The sequence below is a fragment of the Myxocyprinus asiaticus genome, chromosome 25 (genome assembly GCF_019703515.2).
Source record: "Myxocyprinus asiaticus isolate MX2 ecotype Aquarium Trade chromosome 25, UBuf_Myxa_2, whole genome shotgun sequence".
In the NCBI taxonomy this organism is placed as follows: Eukaryota; Metazoa; Chordata; class Actinopteri; order Cypriniformes; family Catostomidae; genus Myxocyprinus; species Myxocyprinus asiaticus.
The window spans coordinates 2,122,480-2,141,540 of record NC_059368.1 but is presented as its reverse complement, the minus strand read 5'-3'; the positions used below and the strand labels follow the sequence as shown (position 1 = coordinate 2,141,540).

Here is a 19,061-nt window from a genome sequence, read left to right as displayed (position 1 = left end):
AAGTCTGATCACCATTCACTTGCATTATAAGGACCTACTGAGATATTTTTCTATTTTTCTTTAAATGTGTTCTGGTGACGAAAGAAAGTCATACACACCTGGGATATCATGAGGGTGAGTAAATGATGAGAGAATTTTCATTTTTGAGTGAACTATTCCTTTAAGTTATGTGTTTAAATATATTTCATTTTGAGCACATTTTATAGGGATGTCCCGATACTGATACTCCGATATTGTGCTCGTAAAAATGCTCCGAAACATTTACATATAATATACTTCACAGGAAGCCGAAGGAAATAGGATTTGCTCAGCAAGAACAAAAGTTAGAGGGAACATTGGTAGCGACCTGCTTTTCCAGATTAAGAAGCTACCGTCATAACACAGAAACACTTCATAATAAAAGCTCCGCCAAAATAAAAGCTCAATTGTAAGGGAAAAAAGTATGACAGAAATATATAATTACTGTACAGTTTTGTAATACTCACTGTAATACTACTACTACTACTACTAATAATAATAATAAATCAATGATAATTGTATTATACAGTATTTAAGAAATATCTCACATCTGTGATGCTCTGTTATGCAGCATTTTATTTGACAAAAATAACTCCAATATTGTATTTTGTACTATATTGTACTTCATTTGATAAAAACTAATACAATATTATGTTGAAAATTAATGGTTATATTTTCATTTGATATGATATGGAATTCAGAAAAAAAAAGGTAGCAAACTTGTACTCGTTCTCAAAAAAAAGGTAGCCTATCGGGACATCCCTAACATTCTAGCTTTTTAAAAATGCACAAATTTCATATATTCCTTCAATAAATATGACATCTTGAAATTGCATAGCCTATATTATATTGCATTTATATATTGTTACATGTTTGTTTACATGCATTATTTGTACTATTTTCAATTATTTACACTGATATGTTGAACATGTGCTAGAAATTGGTACTGTCTCTTTAAGAATAACAGCAGTTCAGCGAGCGGCTCACAGAAGTGTTTTGGTTGAGCACATATTAACAAGAGTGGAGGCGCATGGCTTCTTTACCACATCCGTGCTGTGTGTGATTAGAATTAAATGTTTCTATTTTGCTGGGATTTTTTAAAGGGTTTCGCAAAGAGTGAAAGATCGATCTTAGGATTTAAGAATCAGTATCGAGATCGTTCAAATGCAGATCACGATGCAAGAGAAAATCTATATGTTTACCCAGCCCTACAGTATATATTGGTCAGATGAATCTGATAATATTTGTTCATTTTGAGGTAATAAACATCAATCAATTAACAAGTTTGCTTGGCTGATAAACAGAAGAGTAAGCGAATAAGAAATAATTTCTTTTGTTATTGAATTGGATTATAAATGTTTTCATATATAGCATTATATCAGCCATCCTACTGTCTAGATATTAGAATTGGCTATTGAAAAACTCATATTAGACAAGCACTACCTAAGAGTACAGCTAGATAACACACACACACACACACACACACACACACACACACACACACACACGCAGAGTATGGACACATTCCACAGCTGAACTCATATCCCAGATGACTCTGCTGAAATTCCCTACAAATAACAGGAAATGGAACATAACGGCATGCAATCTAGAGAGCTAGTTTGACCAGCTTCTGCGTGCATGTTGATATCATTCCTGTGTTGTGTGATGGTCGATTCTGTTTTTAAGCAAGTGCACTTTCTACAGTCATTCTCAAATGCCTTAAATCGACACTACAACAGCTAACCAGATGCACAAGCACGCTTCAAGCATCCCAGAAGCATCCTTTAATTCCACATGAACAGATGCTACACGCATCACGGACGATCAGCTTTCTCAAACATTGGCATGTGCAATTTGAGCATGTCAGAAGCTACAAGCAGTAACACATTTTCACGCCTATCTGCAACAAAGCACTTTTATAAGAACTGAATGAATCTGTGAATCGGCCCAGAGGATCAGAAATAGAATTTCAAAGCAGATTAATCAAATTCTAACATACATGAATAGGGTACAAACTTTTAATATGTCATTCCAAGCCTGTATTATGTTCCTCCTCCTGTGAAAAACAAAAATGAGACATTTGGCCGAACGTCCAAGCTGCTCTTTTCCATACAATGAAAGTGGATGGTGATTTTTACTGTCAAACTCCAAAGAGGACAAATAAAGCACCATAAAAGTAGTCCGTATGACTTGTGCGCTATATTCCAAGTCTTCAAGACATACGATAACTTTATGTGAGGATGAGGACTTTATTCTCCTCTGACGTAGCTCTCAAATATGATCTGAAGGTGCGTTTTTCATATTTGTGTTGGGCCTCATGTATTCAGATAGAAGACAAAGGCAGGCCTAACACAGTTGTAAAAACCTAACTCAAGCCCCCACATTCCAAGTCGTAAATCTTACTGATAAAAATCACGCCAAAATCAAACAAAGGGAGTCCAAAACAGACTACAAATCCCATGAAGCCTTGCTCACTAAAGGATCGAACTCTCAACTCCTATTGGATGAGACACATATCAGAACGCACCTCAAACCATGACATCATCAGGAGTTGAAATACCTCTGAAATGCTTTCGGGATTTGCTTCCAGCAACTTTGTTTGCAGCGTGTGGACGCAGCTCTTCGCTGCTCTCAGGTGCAACCTCGTGGCACAAGGAAGTAATGTCCGACTTGAAACTGTAGCCATACAATCTCCATCTCGCTGGACGAGCTGAGATTACTCTGTGTTCAACCGAACACTCTAACGGATCCGAAGGAGACCGCCGAGCAATCCGCATCTTCATCCGTTTGCCTACAGAAGTGAAGAGATTAAAGATTTCTCTTCCATCTTCAATCAAGTCGACATTTCTGATTTCTCCGCCAGCCCGCCGAGAATCAGCAGCCGTACCGCCCGCCGACAGAGCGAGGAAACGGCCTCCCGTCATCACCCGAGCCTCAAGGAACCGGGTCAGAGTTAAAGGACGGAGTAAAACACATTCTACCTGTGTCCTCATGTGATTCAAGTAAGAGGTTACGTCTGGGCAGAGATAGAATATTATAGCGTGTTATTCTTGTGTTTCAAGGTTTTTGCTTGTACGGTTTACGGACCGCCATGTCCGCTCATTATTAATACTCAGGGTATTAATTATCACGAATTTGTTTTGCTATATTGTGGTCCAACCAAATTGGATTGTTGTGCAATTTCGCCATCGCGGGTGAGACAGCAACTGAGTTCATCCATTAAAGAGTCAAATAACGCGGGACTGTTTACGAGCCGTCCACCGCGTCTCTGAGCGATAAACTAACAGCTGCTTTCTCTCCCGCGATCGCAAAACCGGCTTTGGGGCCGTCACTTAATTCTCTCTCTCTCTCTCTCATACTAACCACACACGCACGCGCGGCCCCTCACAAACATTCTGGCACACATTTTGGCTCGTAGATAGCTTAAATGCTAAAGCCCAGCTTTGTCCCTAAGCTATCGTACAAGCAGATACACGCGTTAACTGGTAGACGCCATTGACTGGTTTTCTCTCCGCCCCCATTCGCGGTCATATTCCCTGGCCGGAAGTCTTGCGTGACATGCTCTCCACGAGAGTCACGTCCGCCATTTTGTGCGCGTCCCTCGTTACACACACACACACACACACACACACACACACACACACACACACACACACACACACACACACACACACACACACCCTCATGTGTTATAGGATTATTTTGATTTCCATATCTAATCATTTCACTGTTTAGTTTGTAGTTGTAAGTCAGAAGTTTATTGACTGCATCGTATTAATTATTAATTGATATTACTGCATAAATAAACTTTGTTTATATTACAAAGAGAAGTGTTTTGGTTTGTTTTGCATACGCCTGTGTCATGCTGACGGGATGTCAGTGCTCGAATTCAAGCCTACATTCATTGTTTTTTTCCCGAAAATCGATATTCTTCAGATGTCGATTTTCCTAAGAAAACAATCTAATATTGAGACTGTTTTACTATCTGGTTATTAGTCCCTGATTCCAGGGTGGTGCCCCGTCAAAGTTAATCCTTATTAATATTCTGTTGATTTTTGATAATTATCTGTGATGATTGTTGAATTTGAATGATCAATAAGTTAGTATTCATTTTAATTAATGTTTCATTGATGTTAACAATTAACGATTATCTTTGATAATTGTTGATGTAAAGGATTAAAAAAAAGCTAACATTGATTCTCATCAATGTTCTATTGATTTTAATAATTAATAATTATCTTTGATAATTATTAATTATTGCTAATAACCAAACTTGCCCCTAAACGTAGCACACTACATTTACTGGAGTCCCATATGAGGTTTTAATGAGTTAGATTCAATTAATTAATTTAAATATGAATTAATAACTAAAGAAATAATTATTAATTATTTCTGATAGTAACACTGATCTAAACAAACAGTCAAGCCCTACATTTGAAAACTGTTGTGCAATAATTGAAATGTGATACTTTCTCACGTTTTATAGATACTTCAGATCCCAATATCAATTCTTGTCATGTATTTGTGCTTTCATAACAGGGTCAGAAATTAAGGGGGGAATGGGGCTAAAATGCCAAAATGACGAAATTCAAAATGTTGGGGCAAAAAACGCACTGGTAATGAATTCTTCTGGGTTTTTCTCTCTCTCTCTCCCATTTTTCTCTCCAATTTGGAATGCCCAATTCCCAATGTGCTCCAAGTCCTCATGGTGCCGTAAAGACTCACCTCAATCTGGGTGGTGGAGGACGAATCTCAGTTGACTTCGCATCTGAGACCGTCAATCCGCGCATCTTATCACGTTACCGCGGAGATGTAGCGCGTGTGGAGGCTTCACGCTATTCTCCGCGGCATCCACGCACAACTCGCCACGCGCCCCACCGAGAGCGAGAACCACATTATAGCGACCACGAGGAGGTTACTCCATGTGACTCTACCCTCCCTAGCAACCGGGCTAATTTGGTTGCTTAGGAGACCAAGCTGGAGTCACTCAGCACGCCCTGGATTCGAACTCGTGACTCCAGGGGTGGAAGTCAGCATCTTTACTTGCTGAGCTACCCAGGCCCCCCTGCATTTTGTAAACTGAATTCATATGTTCGCGTTTCCAACCAGCATTTTTTATGAGATATTCCAAAATTTGCATATAAATACTTTTTTTGCACAAAAAACCCCCCCAGCTTATGAGACACATTGGGTCTCTGTTACGCATTCGACACAGCTTCTATCGCAATGTAATTATGATATTGGGATGTACCGCAATACATTGAATCGTGACATGTATGGCATTACCTATCGTATCGTAAGGGGGTTGGCGATACCCAGCCCTATTCAGAGGATTTTAAATATACCACATAAGTTGCATGGACTACTTTTATGATGCTTTTAGTTGTTTTGTTGTACTTTTTGGAGCTTGACAACCATCCTTGTATGGAATAGAACTGCGTGAACATTCTCCAAAGAACAGGTTTGAAACAACATGAGGATGAGAAAATGAAACATTTAAATTAAACTCTACAGACCGGCAGGCGGGTCCGTGGGCGTGGCTAAACATGTACAATAAGTTCACGCTTAAATAGTAAAATTCCCCGGGTGCATAAGTCTCTCATTTTTGGTATCATTGAAAGCTTCGAATCTGAACTTTTCATACAATACCATCACTTTTGCATTTATGTTACATAAAATAACAAAATAAAGCCTTAAAAACCTTGCGTCACAAATAAGCGCCACCTAGAGGTGATGTAGAAATATGCATATGAATATAAACGTTTTTCACATAGCACTTAAATAGGCAAGTCATATATCAAATGAAAGCTCTCATTCTCAGGAATGTGAGAATTTTCACCCCAACACCACAGTTCATATTATTATCAAAAGAATCACAAACATCTCATGTAAGCCCCAAGTAGCCAAAAAGCCACATCTGCTCTTACCTTAGGATGTTTTCTTCAAAATTAGCAGTTTTGTTTTACTTTTCTGTGAGCTTGTTTGGTAAAACTATCCAATGTTATAACACAGATGTCCAGAAAAAAATTGCAGTCCAGCAGGAAAAGCGTGATAAATCATCGGCAAAACATGCTTTCAACTATTGATAATTATATGTTATATATTGATGCAAATCAGAGGATGCCAGCTTTTCAAAGACACCTAGATTGAGCTTCTAGTCCATTCAGAAGCAGATACTTATGATGAAACAATGAGGAACATGCATGTGATCCAAAATTTACTGAATGTCTATGGTGCGAGTGCTTCGATGCGTCATCGCGCAACCTACATTTCAGATCTTTATTTGTGATGGAAGCTGAAAGATTAGAGTACTTGCTGTTATCTAGTGGAATGAAATAAGACTTCTGCAGTGAGATCAAGCAAACAGAACCAGAATTACATGCTTACAAAGTAGTATAAAACAAATTATATGTTTTTATATGCTTATCATAAGACTGTAAACATATACAATATTATTTATGATCTTTTTGTTTTATTTGGAGTGGAAGGGGGGGGTTGAAAATGGTCTGTAAAATGAGACCATTTTTTGCAAATAGTCCAGTGAGCTTTTAAATTTCAAACTAAACAATTGTAGGCGACAGCCAAAAAATTGCACCAGATTTGAAGAGGTTAAATAACACTTTAACACCTGCAGCACAGCCTATATTAATATCTGCCTATGTAAAGATATTCTCAGAACGCAACAACTGAAAACTAGTCATTAATTCCTCCTTCAGTTCGACCACAACATTACAATCACTACTTTCAGCTCTCAGCTAAAGACGGATACATCGGTCACTTGTCCTTTACAATCTCACTTCCTCTCAAGCGTTTCCTGTGTAAATCTATGACAACTTAATTCAAACTGAGCGTTCTCTCACCTGGCAAAATATCCAGACCTCTTCTCGGTCTTCTCCATTACGAATCCCCGAAATGAACCGACTCTCCAGTGCAGTATTTTGGTTCAGGTGATGCTCGTCTTTTCCTGCCTGTACAAGTAGACAAAAATGAGGTAAATATCATGCCTTAAGTATGCTCGGCCTTATCTTTTGCCGGGGGGGTCAATGGGTCACGCACAGAGTTGCAGCAATAACCCCAATGACATCAGCCTCGGAAAACTGCTGATTCAGAGCAGATCTGGCAAAGTTTAGACATGTTTTCAGCACAGAGCCACTAGAAGATCACTAATGACAAATCTTTATTATTTAAATAGTCATTATGGTTTCAAAACAACAAAGCCAGTGTCTGATTTGAAAACAGTGATTAGATTGAGACAAAGCCCCCAATTACCAACTATAGATCATTGATATCTCAGTCAGTCAATCGGTGTGCTGTGATATGATGGTTTGGGAGGCAATGTGAATTGCTAAATGACATTATCACTTTTAAAACCAATAATCAAGGTAACACCACGTTTATCACGTCAAAGATGTGAAACCCACGCCTGGCACGTATTTTACGCACATGCATGCATAATAAAATCACATTATTCACATTATATCTGCGTCATATACAATGCATGTAACTGTAAATCAATCCACAAGAGACAACACAACATGCATGTATGATATTCATTATATACAAGGTTATGCGAGCATTGCAACTATTCCATAACAAAGATTAATGACATCATGCATGACTCTATGTGTCTGAATGTAAATATATATAACAGCTGTATGTCAATGCACATAATACATGCAACACTATATGCATGCACGATATGCAATATATGTGAGGTTTTAAAATAAAGACAATAAATAGCAACACACACACACACACACACACACACACACACACACACACACATATATATATATATATATATATATATATATATATATATATATATGAGCTCCATATATCAATGCAGTCTTACCACTAATGGTACATTTACAAAAATAAATATTAATGGATGCATGCATTTCACATATGTTGCAGGAAATTAATGCACATGTGTTGAGAAACAAACAACAACAACAACAACAACAGAAAACCACCTGAACAAACACTACATCATAACCGCCAACACCAGTCACTTCTTCGGTTTATGTCTTTTAAACACCATCAGTCGTCGATAGTATTCATAATCTTTTCATCCATGTAATCTGAATGAAAATACACTGTTGTTGCTGTAATGTTGATATAAACACACACATGCGGTGCAGGCTAACAGGCTAATGCTAAAGCCGTCAAAGTCCATCCATATCACGATTTAACGCGGATTCCGTTTGTTTTTTTCATATTGCGCTAAAAACCGACGCCTGTTGTTTGGACTTTGACCTTTAAAAGCGAGAATCCTTCGTCCGAAATGCTGAATGTGCGTGTTTGGGTTTGCAAACTGATTTATTTATTTATTCATATCTGATTTTATATGGACGTTTCCTCATAGGTCGAAGTCCTCCAGGCCACGCCCTGTTTTCCTTTATGATTGACAGGAAAAGAAGACACGCCCCTCCCCCCGTTTATTCGGCACCATAGGTGAAGTAGACTTATTGTATTATTAGTATTTCTCGTTTTATTATGTGTATTAATTGTTATACGGTGAATTTTAAACATTACAAACCTTCATAAATGCTTATTAAAGAATATTAAATATTGATATTAAATATATTTTATATCAAATATGTATATTTATTTTTAATAGTACAGATATAAAATACAACTTAACCCTTGTGCGTCAATTTAAAAAAGTTACTCAGAGGTCCTTAGAGGACAAAAACGTCCGTGTCAAAAAATTATCATAATAATATTATATATTAATATTATTTCCCACTTTTAGGTCACAACATCAGTCCTGATCATAACTACCAAATATTCATTCATTTTCAGGATTTAACCCTTCAAATGCCAGTTTGTTTACATATTGCCACTGTTGTTTTTTTACACACACACATACACACACACACACACACACACATACAAAACACACTCTGACATCCATACCAACACACACACACACAATTTTATCTGCATCATTTATTCAATTGTCCTGCAGTGCTCTATAATACAGCAAACAGAGAATAGGGGAAAAGCTTGTATTTGCTCCATAGGCTAAACATGAGAAAAATGGCGCCATCTGGTGGAAAATATAAAAATGTAAATTTTGAAGCCAGGACTCCAGAATGAAAGCATAATATCACAGAATTCATGATTTTATGCTTTAATGGCACTGGGATCAAATATTGCAGTTTTAATGGGTTTCAATGGGGACATTTTTGTCCTGAAGGTCCTGAGTGTAACTATTTTGTGTACACAGCATATTATAGATGTATTATAGGAACTGAGGTTGAAATATCAAAATTCCCCCAAAATACACACCTTTGGAAAAATCTATGCCGTTGGCATTAACAGCTAAAATTATCAAAAAAACAAAAACGAAAAAGACAAAAATGTCCCGAAGGTCATACAAGGGTTAATCTATGTAGAATAAGGAAGTGTTAAGAAATTGCTGGGTGGAGTCAATCTTGCCCTGTGGTCAGGTATTTTCAGGTATAGGTGTGTCTCAAGTAGGATCAAATGTGAAAACGTGCAGAAATGAACTGGAATTTAATTTATGTTTACATTAGATGCACTTGTGTAAGTTCAATGCCATGAGATGGGGTGTTTTCCCCAGTATACTATATGCAAGTGTGGATATTTTTCTCAACTGTGGATATAGGCTATACAGCTAATCTTACAAAAAACTATGAAAATTGCTTATTGCAAAAATGTAATCAACAAAAAAGCCATAAATGTGAGTCTATTCCCAAGTTATAATAGCTTTTGCTGTCCAATTTAACGGAGATTACTTCTAGTAAGTGTTTTCTGTCAGGGTTGACCGTTCTTCCATTAAAAAAAATATTTTAGCCTATTTTCAAGATTTACACATTTTAATTTCCTAACAAAATTCCCCAAAAATATAAAAAATAAAAATAAATAAAAAAATATTTTGGTTTTTACATTTCATTTTATTACAGACAAATACCCAATTAAACCCTTGTGCGACCTTCGAGACATTTTTGTCCTTTTCATTTTTGTTTTTTTCGATCATTTTGGCTGTGTTAATGCCAATGGCATACATTTTGCCAAAGGTGTGTATTTTGGGGGAATTTTGATATTTCAACCTCAGTTCCTATAATACATCTATAATACACTGTGTACACAAAATAGTTACACTCAGGACCTTCAGGACAAAAATGTCCCCATTGAAACCCATTAAAACTGCAATATTTGATCCCAGTGACATTAAAGCATAAAATCATGAATTCTATGATATTATGCTTTCATTCTGGAGCCCTGGCTTCAAAATTTACATTTTTATATTTTCCACCAGATGGTGCCATTTTTCTCATGTTTAGCCTATGGAGCAAATACAAGCTTTTCCCCTATTCTCTGTTTGCTGTATTATAGAGCACTGCAGGACAATTGAATAAATGATGCAGATAAAATTGTGTGTGTGTGTTGGTATGGATGTCACAGTGTGTTTTGTACACTGGTGGCCAAAGGTTTGGAATAATGTACAGATTTTGCTCTTATGGAAAGAAATTGGTACTTTTATTCACCAAAGTGGCATTCAGCTGATCACAATGTACAGTCAGGACATTAATAACGTGAACAATTACTATTACAATTTGAATTTTTTTTCTGAAATTCTTAAACTACTTCAAAGAGTTCTCATCTAAAAATCCTCCACGTGCAGCAATGACAGCTTTACAGATCCTTGTTATTCTAGCTGTCAGTTTGTCCAGATACTCAGGTGACATTTCACCCCACACTTCCTGTAGCACTTGCCATAGATGTGACTGTCTTGTCGGGCACTTCTCACGCACCTTACAGTCTAACTGATCCCACAAAAGCTCAATGGGGTTAAGATCCATAACACTCTTTTCCAATTATCTGTTGTCCAATGTCTGTGTTTCTTTGCCCACTCTAACCTTTTCTTTTTGTTTTTCTGTTTCAAAAGTGGCTTTTTCTTTGCAATTCTTCCCATAAGTCCTGCACCCCTGAGTCTTCTCTTTACTGTTGTACATGAAACTGGTGTTGAGCGGGTAGAATTCAATGAAGCTGTCAGCTGAGGACATGTGAGGCGTCTATTTCTCAAACTAGAGACTCTGATGTACTTATCCTCTTGTTTAGTTGTACATCTGGCCTTCCACATCTCATTTTTATTTTTCTGTACACATCTTCATTGGTGTGATGTTTAAGGGCTTGTTTTGATGATGTAGCATAAAATTTGTCATGGACATGGTGGTGATGAATAAAGATTATTTAATCTAGTTTAATCTGGTTTAGTTAAGGCTACTCAAACACACCTGCTTGTGTTTTTCCATTACCTGAATCAGGTGAGTTTGATTAGGAACGGTACATTTACATGCAGCCCTGTTTGTATTATTTGCATCTAATATCTTCGGTTGCATGTTTGATGCACGTAAATATGTAAGAGTGGATTCACCGTCTACATATAGGTCAAGGGAAATCCATTTGTGTTCATTGAATAAGTACTGATGTTTGCCAAATTTGGTCTTTCTAAGATTTATTTCTTTATTTATTTTTAAGCTTGGATCATCTTTATTTTTAAATACTCTTGAAATGATCAAATATCCTTTCTTTTTTTATAATAATAATAATAATACATACATACATACATACATACTTTTTCTCTTTGTAGTGTTGAGTTATCAAAAGGTATGAATAACCATCACTAACCTTTATTGCATCAAACTATGCTACTGCAAGACCAAGAAAGGATTTTTTTAAACTGGGAGTACATTTTTAAAATGTATTTGAGATGACTTAAAAAAAACTAACTTTTGTATTCAAAACTGAATGTCTTGTTTTATATGAATAATAAAGTATACATGTGTTTAATTAATTGGTGAATATTGTAATTTACTGCATTATGGTATTAGACATGAGATACAGATACAGTAATTATTTCCCTTTGTGGTTGCAAAATTTGGTCTTTGCTATTTAACATTTAGGTTACCTTTCCTTTCCCCTTTATCTATACATACTACTGAAATGAGGATCAAATATAATTTTGTCCAAAAATGTAGAAAAGGAAAAACCTTTACAAGTACCTTTTCACTTGGTGGCGAGTTTGAGGGTCTGAACTATCTTCACTAACACATTAAGTCTACCATGAAACCATGTTATTGTATTATGAAGGATTTTTTCCAATTGGAGAACTACCTTCAAATATACGAACTGAATGTCCTCGTTTTGCATTTGAATAAGAAGGAATACATGTGTTTACTTCATTGGTGAACATGTAATAATCATGACAATGAGATAAAGATACAGTATTTATTTCCCTTTATGGTATCCAATCATATTCTTATAAAAATGTTACAAAAAATAAACAAATCAATAGAGTCCCTACAACTTTTGACCAATGGATTTCCATGATTTCTCAAATTTGTAAATTTCCACATATTTTCAAACCAAAACCAAAAATCCAGTTCAGCACATGTACAATTAAACATTTGCGTTGTGCGCCCGTTCATTCAGTCCTCACAGCTGCGGAACACCAGCCACCATTTCACTCTCAATCCCACATTCATCTTTACCTCTGAGAATCTTAAAATAACCTGGAAAACACAGTTTACAACATTAAAAACAAAAACACAATTTCTACAATATAAGTAATTCAGTCAAATCAGAAATTGCACAACAACATTTATTTATAGATTATTTAGACTGTTTTGGTTAAGTTTGTTTAGGTGTTGGTATGAGGTTGCTGGGGTGTTCTGAGTGGTTGCTATGGCATTGCTATGCAGTTTGGTGTGTTGCTAGGGTGTTCTCAGTGGTTGCTAGCCCATTTCTATGCAGTCTAGTGTGTTGCTAAGGTATTCTTAGTGGTTGCTATGGCATTGCTCTGCAGTTTAGTGTGTTGCTAGGGTGTTCTGAGTGGTTGTATGGCATTGCTCTGCAGATTAGTGTGTTGCTAGGGTGTTCTGATTGGTTCCTATGGCATTACTATGCAGTTTGGTGTGTTGCTAGAGTGTTCTGAGTGGTTGCTATGGTGTTTCTATGCAGTTAATGTGTTGCTAGTGTGTTCTGAGTGGTTGCTATCGCATTTCTGTGCATCTCCTGAGAGGTCTGAGTGGTTGCTATGGCATTGCTAAGCAGTTTAGTGTGTTAATAGGGTGTTCTGAGTGGTTGCTAGTGCGTATCTGTGCACCCGATGAGAGGTCTGTGTGAGTGCTAGGGCATTGCTCTGCAGTTTAGTGTGTTGCTAGGGTGTTCTGACTGGTTGCTATGGCATTACTTTGCAGTTTAGTGTGTTGCTAGGGTGTTCTGAGTGGTTGCTATTGTATTATGCAGTTAATGTGTTGTTAGGGTGTTCTGAGTGGTTCCTAGGGCATTTTTGCGCATCTCAGGAGAGGTTTGAGCAGTTGCTATGGCATTGCTCTGCAGTTTAGTGTGTTGCTAGGGTGTTCTGAGTGGTTGCTGTGGTGTTGCTATGCAGATAATGTGTTGCTGGTGTGTTCTGAGTAGTTGCTATGGCATTGCTATGCAGTTTAGTGTGTTGCTAGGGTGTTCTGAGTGGTTGCTAGGGCACTGCTATGCAGTTTAGTGTGTTGCTAAGGTGTTCTGAATGGTTGTGTGATGAGGAGGAGGGCGGGTTATTCGGGCTAATCGGCCAAGGAAAGGGATAAATGCAGCCGGTTGTGGCAGCTGCGTGTGGCTCTCTCTCTCGAACTGCTGCAACCGGGTGCCTTTATCCCTCTCCTCTGCTGATTAGCCCGATCGGGAGCCAGGTGTGCGTAGTCACGGCCCGGCCCCGATCCTCCTCCTCATCACAGGTTGCTATGGCATTGCTATGCATTTTAGTGTGTTGCTGCTAGGGTGTTCCGACTGATTGCTATTTCATTTCTTTGCATTTTATTGTGTTGCTTGGGTGTTCTGGGTGGTTGCTAGGGCAGTTCTGTGCATCTGATGAGGTGCTGTGGCTAGTTGCTAGGGTTTCTTATGTGTTGCTAGAAACACCCTAAAATCCTTAAGCCTTGAATATAAGCAATAGTAACAGTGATGCTTGACTTTGCAAACAGCACTTATTACTCCAGCATTGATTAATTTGATTTCTCACCCTTGTCGCCCCAGTCAGTGTTCCAGGAGTTTGCCACCAGCCAGTACGGCGTTCCGTTCTCCTCTCCCCAGCCCAGGATCTTCACAGCGTGTCCGCCCAGAACGGACCCTGTTACATGCTGGTATACACCTGAGAAACAAGAAAACAACACAATGGCTAATTTGCATGCAGCTTTCTGCACATTACTTAAAAACTAATGACTGAGTGAGAGCACTAAAGTGTCCAAGTGTTTCAAAAGTTTGCTGACCTGTCTTGTAAAGCAAGAAGTCTTCATAGACGGTGAAGGCCGCCTCCACTGGACCGTGGTTGTATAACTCGGTCATGATCTGCTGCTGGTCAGAGGGGATGTTGAATGATTTGATGCCTACAGGGGGCAAGTTTAGGGGAATTGGCTGGTTAGTCCCGCCCGAAACTCATGCCATTGGTTGAACCAATGTTGCTGTGTCGGGCTGGTCATGATGCTCAAACTTATTTTGAGGTGAAATCACCCTACAAATATCGTGCTTGTTGTCTGTGCTTTTTAATATGGGAAACAATGAAAAATATTATCTACAGCTTTAAAGAAATATTTGCAGAGAAGATAAAGGTATACTCACCGAAGTGTTTGTCTTTTTTGTAGGGCACGGTGTACTGTGAAATGCACTGAGCTTTACACTCAGGTGTGTCCTGTTCACCTGAGCACGGGGGTCGTGTGCCGTTAACATGATGCTCACAGGGAGGAATAGTGTACGGTCTGCAGCCTAGAAACATTCAAAAATAATATTCATGAAATATTTGATACTTTTTATTAGGGCTGTCAATTGATTAACATTTTTAATCAAATTAATTACATGAAATGCCGGTTCATTAATAAAAGATTAATTGCATACATCAATATTTGCTGAAAAGGCCCCCCCAAAAAATAATTCAATATAATGATAATCAAAATTATCGTAAATATTATGTTTCTATATTAAATATAATAATTCAGACATTATTGTGGCAGACGAGTAAAGCATTGAGAGACAATACAAGAAGTGGCTTTAGAAGTCAATATATTGTTTGCATTTATTTCCATATAATTGAACACAATCCTATAACTGAGACTTGTGTCTCTGCAGAACAAAAAAAAAGGAGTTTTCCAATCACTGGGCGCTTTCAAACCGGGATGGGAGTTTTCCAGCCACATTAAACGATTTGCCTACTACAGTGAGATTCCTTACTTTCATTGGATAGTTGCAACACGCCCATTATTGATCCACTGAGACCTATACGTCCTATCACTGGCCTACAGTCCACAACGATGCATTTATAGACATTGGTCTGAGGTAGACTCAATGGATGTCCTCACACAACGCATTCTTGTGTCCCGTCTATGCACATGCCTCTCACTATGGTCGCATTGTGTTTCACTGGTTTTCAGCGTCTCTAGCCATGAACGTTGCAATTTTAGGACGTTGTCAAGTTAAAGATAGTTTTGAGTTTGAGATCCCTACACTCTGCTCTGTCCAGCAGTCAGTTTGTTGCCTGTACAGCTGGAGCTGCGCTGACTGCCACCCGCTGACTGAGACTCGCAAAAACACCAAGTTTAAATTGAAAATTATTTTAATACTTTTTGTTATTTTTTTTCATGTAATTAATCGCACTAAATTAACGTGTAATCGACTTACTAAGTTGCACAGACTTAAAAACTCTCCTTTTGCATTTCACAGAAGAACGAACATCATGCAGGTTTGGAGTAACATGAGGTTGAATAAATAACGGCAGAATTTAATGTTTGGGTGAACTATTATTTATTTTACTTATTGACTTTACTCATTCCTTTAACTATTTATTTTTTTCCGCCCGATCTCATGAACATTACATGACCATGACAACTTTTTTTGCCAAACGAATTTACGTGCTTTATCACACATTTGGCTACAGTTTCCCAGTGAAATGTCCAGCGGGGGGCGCCAAAAGCGAGTGAAATGGTGTCGTAATCAGACGAGGTTTTTAAGGTGAATGTTTGATGTTGAGAGGTGAACAAAACAGACTTCCTGACCCTAAACCAACACTGAAACCTATCCTAAAAGCAAATGTGACATTAAAAGCAAATTTTCTGGAGCAGTCATTTCGAATCAAATGTTCGTTCTATGAGACTAGGATGATTTTTTTTCTACTTATGAGCTTGTCGACTATTTTGTCGCATATCTGACTAATGAAACTGCAATCTTTAACCTCAATGTTTCAACATGCAAGTAAATGAATTTCTTGAATGTTATTTCATTGTCTTCGGTGAGGTTCAGTACGTTTGTTCTTGATGAAAGGTACGAAAGCTACTTCCTTTTGAAATCCAAACTCACCGACATTGGAGTCGTAGAGTCCTCCAGTCACCAAACCAGAACTGGTCCAGTAATTCCACGCTTCTGCTGGAAAACCTCCGGAACATCTGCCTCCGGAAAAACACACCTTTCAAAGATCTTTTAAAAACATTTAAAGACCATAGAGTCTCACACTGTTAAACAACTAATAGACTCCTTGGAGGAATAAAAATATGCATGCAATGACAGTAAAGAGCTAATAAATGAATATGGATAATGAAGCTCAGATCATTTGCTCTTGAAAGAATTTGATGACAAGTGTTCGCCTTCAAAGTCTCCATTTGCTCTTTATTTCACCTCATTGCTGTCTAGGCGAAACAGTTGAGATATTGAAGCGATCTCAGTTGTGGTTTTTCTGCGTACATACCCGAATCCACATTCATCGCAGCAGGACAGCAGGTCTTCTGCCGAGATCTCCACGGACACGTTGCCTTTGCTGTAGATGCAGATGCGATCTGAGATGGCTTCAACCGCTCCAAACGCCTGCAGTTAAACGTGGCAATAAAAAAACCAAAACATTGCAGTTTCGACTTGAAACATCTGAAATTCATTGAGATCCAAAATATCAAAGCAAGAAGTATCTGCTGAAGTTTACCCAGCATGACCCACAGGAACCCTGATCTCGGATCTGATTGAGGGTTTTACAGTAGGGCCACTCCTTCCGCGGGTCAAAACTGTCCGGCAGTTTAATATTGGTAGCGTGTTTCACCCTATAGATAAGGCAGAATATAGTAGAATAATCTATTGATTCATTGTATCACAATATGGATGTAACGTGCATGTTCTCTTATGTTCTCTTGACTCACGTATCAGGTAATCTGGGGCCTTTCAGTAGAGTTCCACAGAGTGACTTTAGATAACTGTAATCCACATTCTGAAAGTTCACACCAGCCTGAGAGCAAAACAAAAGAGACAACAATAAAAAAAGAGGAAGAGAGAAATAGACAGGTGCAATAAGTGTGAGTAGTTTTCAGATGTTTCCACACCTATTGCATCTGCCATTTTTTTTGCTAATGTAACTGTGCTGGTCTTCTTCGATACCATTGGAGAACACAAATCACACAGAGCTCTTACCGTCCAGGTGGTCTTGGCCATATTGATGATGTTGACCATGTCATGTGACCATGCAGAGAGGTGTGGGTGGGCCCATGTGACAGACAGCAGAGACAACAGACACAAGAAATACAGACGAGACATCCTGATGAGGAAGAAAATGAGACTTTAATGTCACTTGCTCAGATTTTGTGGCTGTTTAAATTTTTTTTTTTTTTTTTTTAAATGGAATAAAAAACAAATTTGAGAATTAACTTAATAGTGAAGAGAAGTAATCAAACTAAAATATTAACAGATAAAATATAATTTAAATATAATAATTTTATATATATATAAATATAAGTAAATATAATAAAATAAACTGATACAAATATTTAAAAAAATAATATTTTCTATATTATTTTTAGAATTTGCTTCGACTGAATTTCTAGTGAAAAGGTAATGAAATAATTAAACTAAAAATATGAATGAATAAAATGTCATTGCATTTCTGAAAGTAAATGCAATGAAATAAATCAATTAAAATATATTGAAAAATAAAAGTATTATTTTAAATGTATTCTTATAAGAACTTGTTACAATTTAATTGATTTGGTTGAATTTACAGTGAAAAAGTAATGATGTATACAAATTAAAATATTAATAAATAAAATGCAATATAATAAATGTAATAAAATAAACGGATAAATATATATTTAAAAATAAAAGAAAATATTATTTTTATAAGAACTTAATTTAATTAAGAATTTCATTGATTTGACTGAGTATCTAGTTTTGTTTTAATCTATTAAATTTGTTTAAAAAGGATTATGTTGCCATCCAATAAATGTTACCTAAAATTATGATGATATTATTACAATTATGTCAAGATAAAAACCTCTCTGATAAAATTTCATAATCAATTTAAAAGCATAAGATGCATCATCATTTTAAATAATTCACAATATTAAACACTGATATATATATATATATATATATATATATATATATATATATATATATTGCACCTACACTGCAAGTAAACTTTGAGATGACAAACTTTACCTGAGTATCAGATGTGTGACTTGTCCTGACAAACTGCAGATTCAAAGTGACAGAATGTCAAATCAACTCCATTAAAAGGCCTCATACAGTGAAGCATCATGTGACTGTCTGTCAGGTGCAGTTACAGCCATCACAAGACAAGCAAAGTCTAAAAGCTCTAAAACTGAGAAAGTGTTTATGTCTGCAGATATCATTTAGATTTATGCATTTGGCAGACGCTTTAATCCAAAGCGTCAATCCCCACAACCACCACCATTGTGTCCTTGAGCAAGGCACTTAACTCCAGGTTGCTCCAGGGGGATTGTCCCTGTAATAAGGGCACTGTAAGTCGCTTTGGATAAAAGCGTCTGCCAAATGCATAAATGTAAATTTACAGTGCATTGAATGTGTTCCCTGGAAATCAAACCCATGACGTTGATGTTGCTAGCACCAGTTGAGCTACAGGAATTACATATACATAAATGCATAACTTATATCAACGTTAGACCAAGTCAAACATATTTTTGATTATGGTTTATATATATATATATATATATATATATATATATATATAT

At 37.1% G+C, this 19,061-nt stretch overlaps 2 protein-coding genes across 5 annotated transcripts in view; both read right to left on the bottom strand.

Annotated features, from left to right (window-relative positions):
• LOC127416301 (nuclear receptor coactivator 7-like) overlaps positions 1-8,394 on the bottom strand; it is a 30,105-nt gene extending 21,711 nt beyond the window's left edge. For 2 of the 4 annotated variants that reach the window (XM_051655571.1, XM_051655574.1), the window contains exons 1-2: positions 7,995-8,394; positions 6,879-6,986 (exon numbers count right to left, since the gene is read on the bottom strand). In XM_051655571.1, coding sequence (XP_051511531.1) covers positions 6,879-6,916 — 38 coding nt within the window. In that variant the 5' untranslated portion in view covers positions 6,917-6,986; positions 7,995-8,394. Of the gene's footprint in view, positions 1-6,878; positions 6,987-7,287; positions 7,937-7,994 lie in introns of those variants that run through there. The other 2 variants (XM_051655573.1, XM_051655572.1) reach the window with 2 other exon arrangements.
• A 3,864-nt stretch (positions 8,395-12,258) lies between these two features.
• On the bottom strand, positions 12,259-18,984 carry LOC127416339 (cathepsin B-like). The gene is made up of 10 exons (XM_051655646.1): positions 18,508-18,984; positions 17,485-17,608; positions 17,217-17,302; positions 17,006-17,120; positions 16,778-16,893; positions 16,393-16,478; positions 14,665-14,808; positions 14,316-14,432; positions 14,069-14,197; positions 12,259-12,566 (listed from the first exon to the last, which is right to left on the bottom strand). Exons 2-10 carry the CDS (start codon positions 17,605-17,607, stop codon positions 12,490-12,492), a joined length of 993 nt encoding a protein of 330 aa, XP_051511606.1. The 5' UTR covers position 17,608; positions 18,508-18,984; the 3' UTR covers positions 12,259-12,489.
• Positions 18,985-19,061: the final 77 nt, after the last annotated feature.

Coding starts and splice junctions, on each gene's coding strand:
- LOC127416339 (XM_051655646.1), bottom strand. CDS start 17,607: ATGTCTCGTCTGTATTTCTTGTGTCTGTTGTCTCTGCTGTCTGTCACA. Junction 17,121..17,216: donor GGCCCCAGATTACCTGATAC/GTGAGTCAAGAG, acceptor CCTTATCTATAG/GGTGAAACACGCTACCAATA. Junction 14,809..16,392: donor ACTCTACGACTCCAATGTCG/GTGAGTTTGGAT, acceptor GAATGTTTCTAG/GCTGCAGACCGTACACTATT.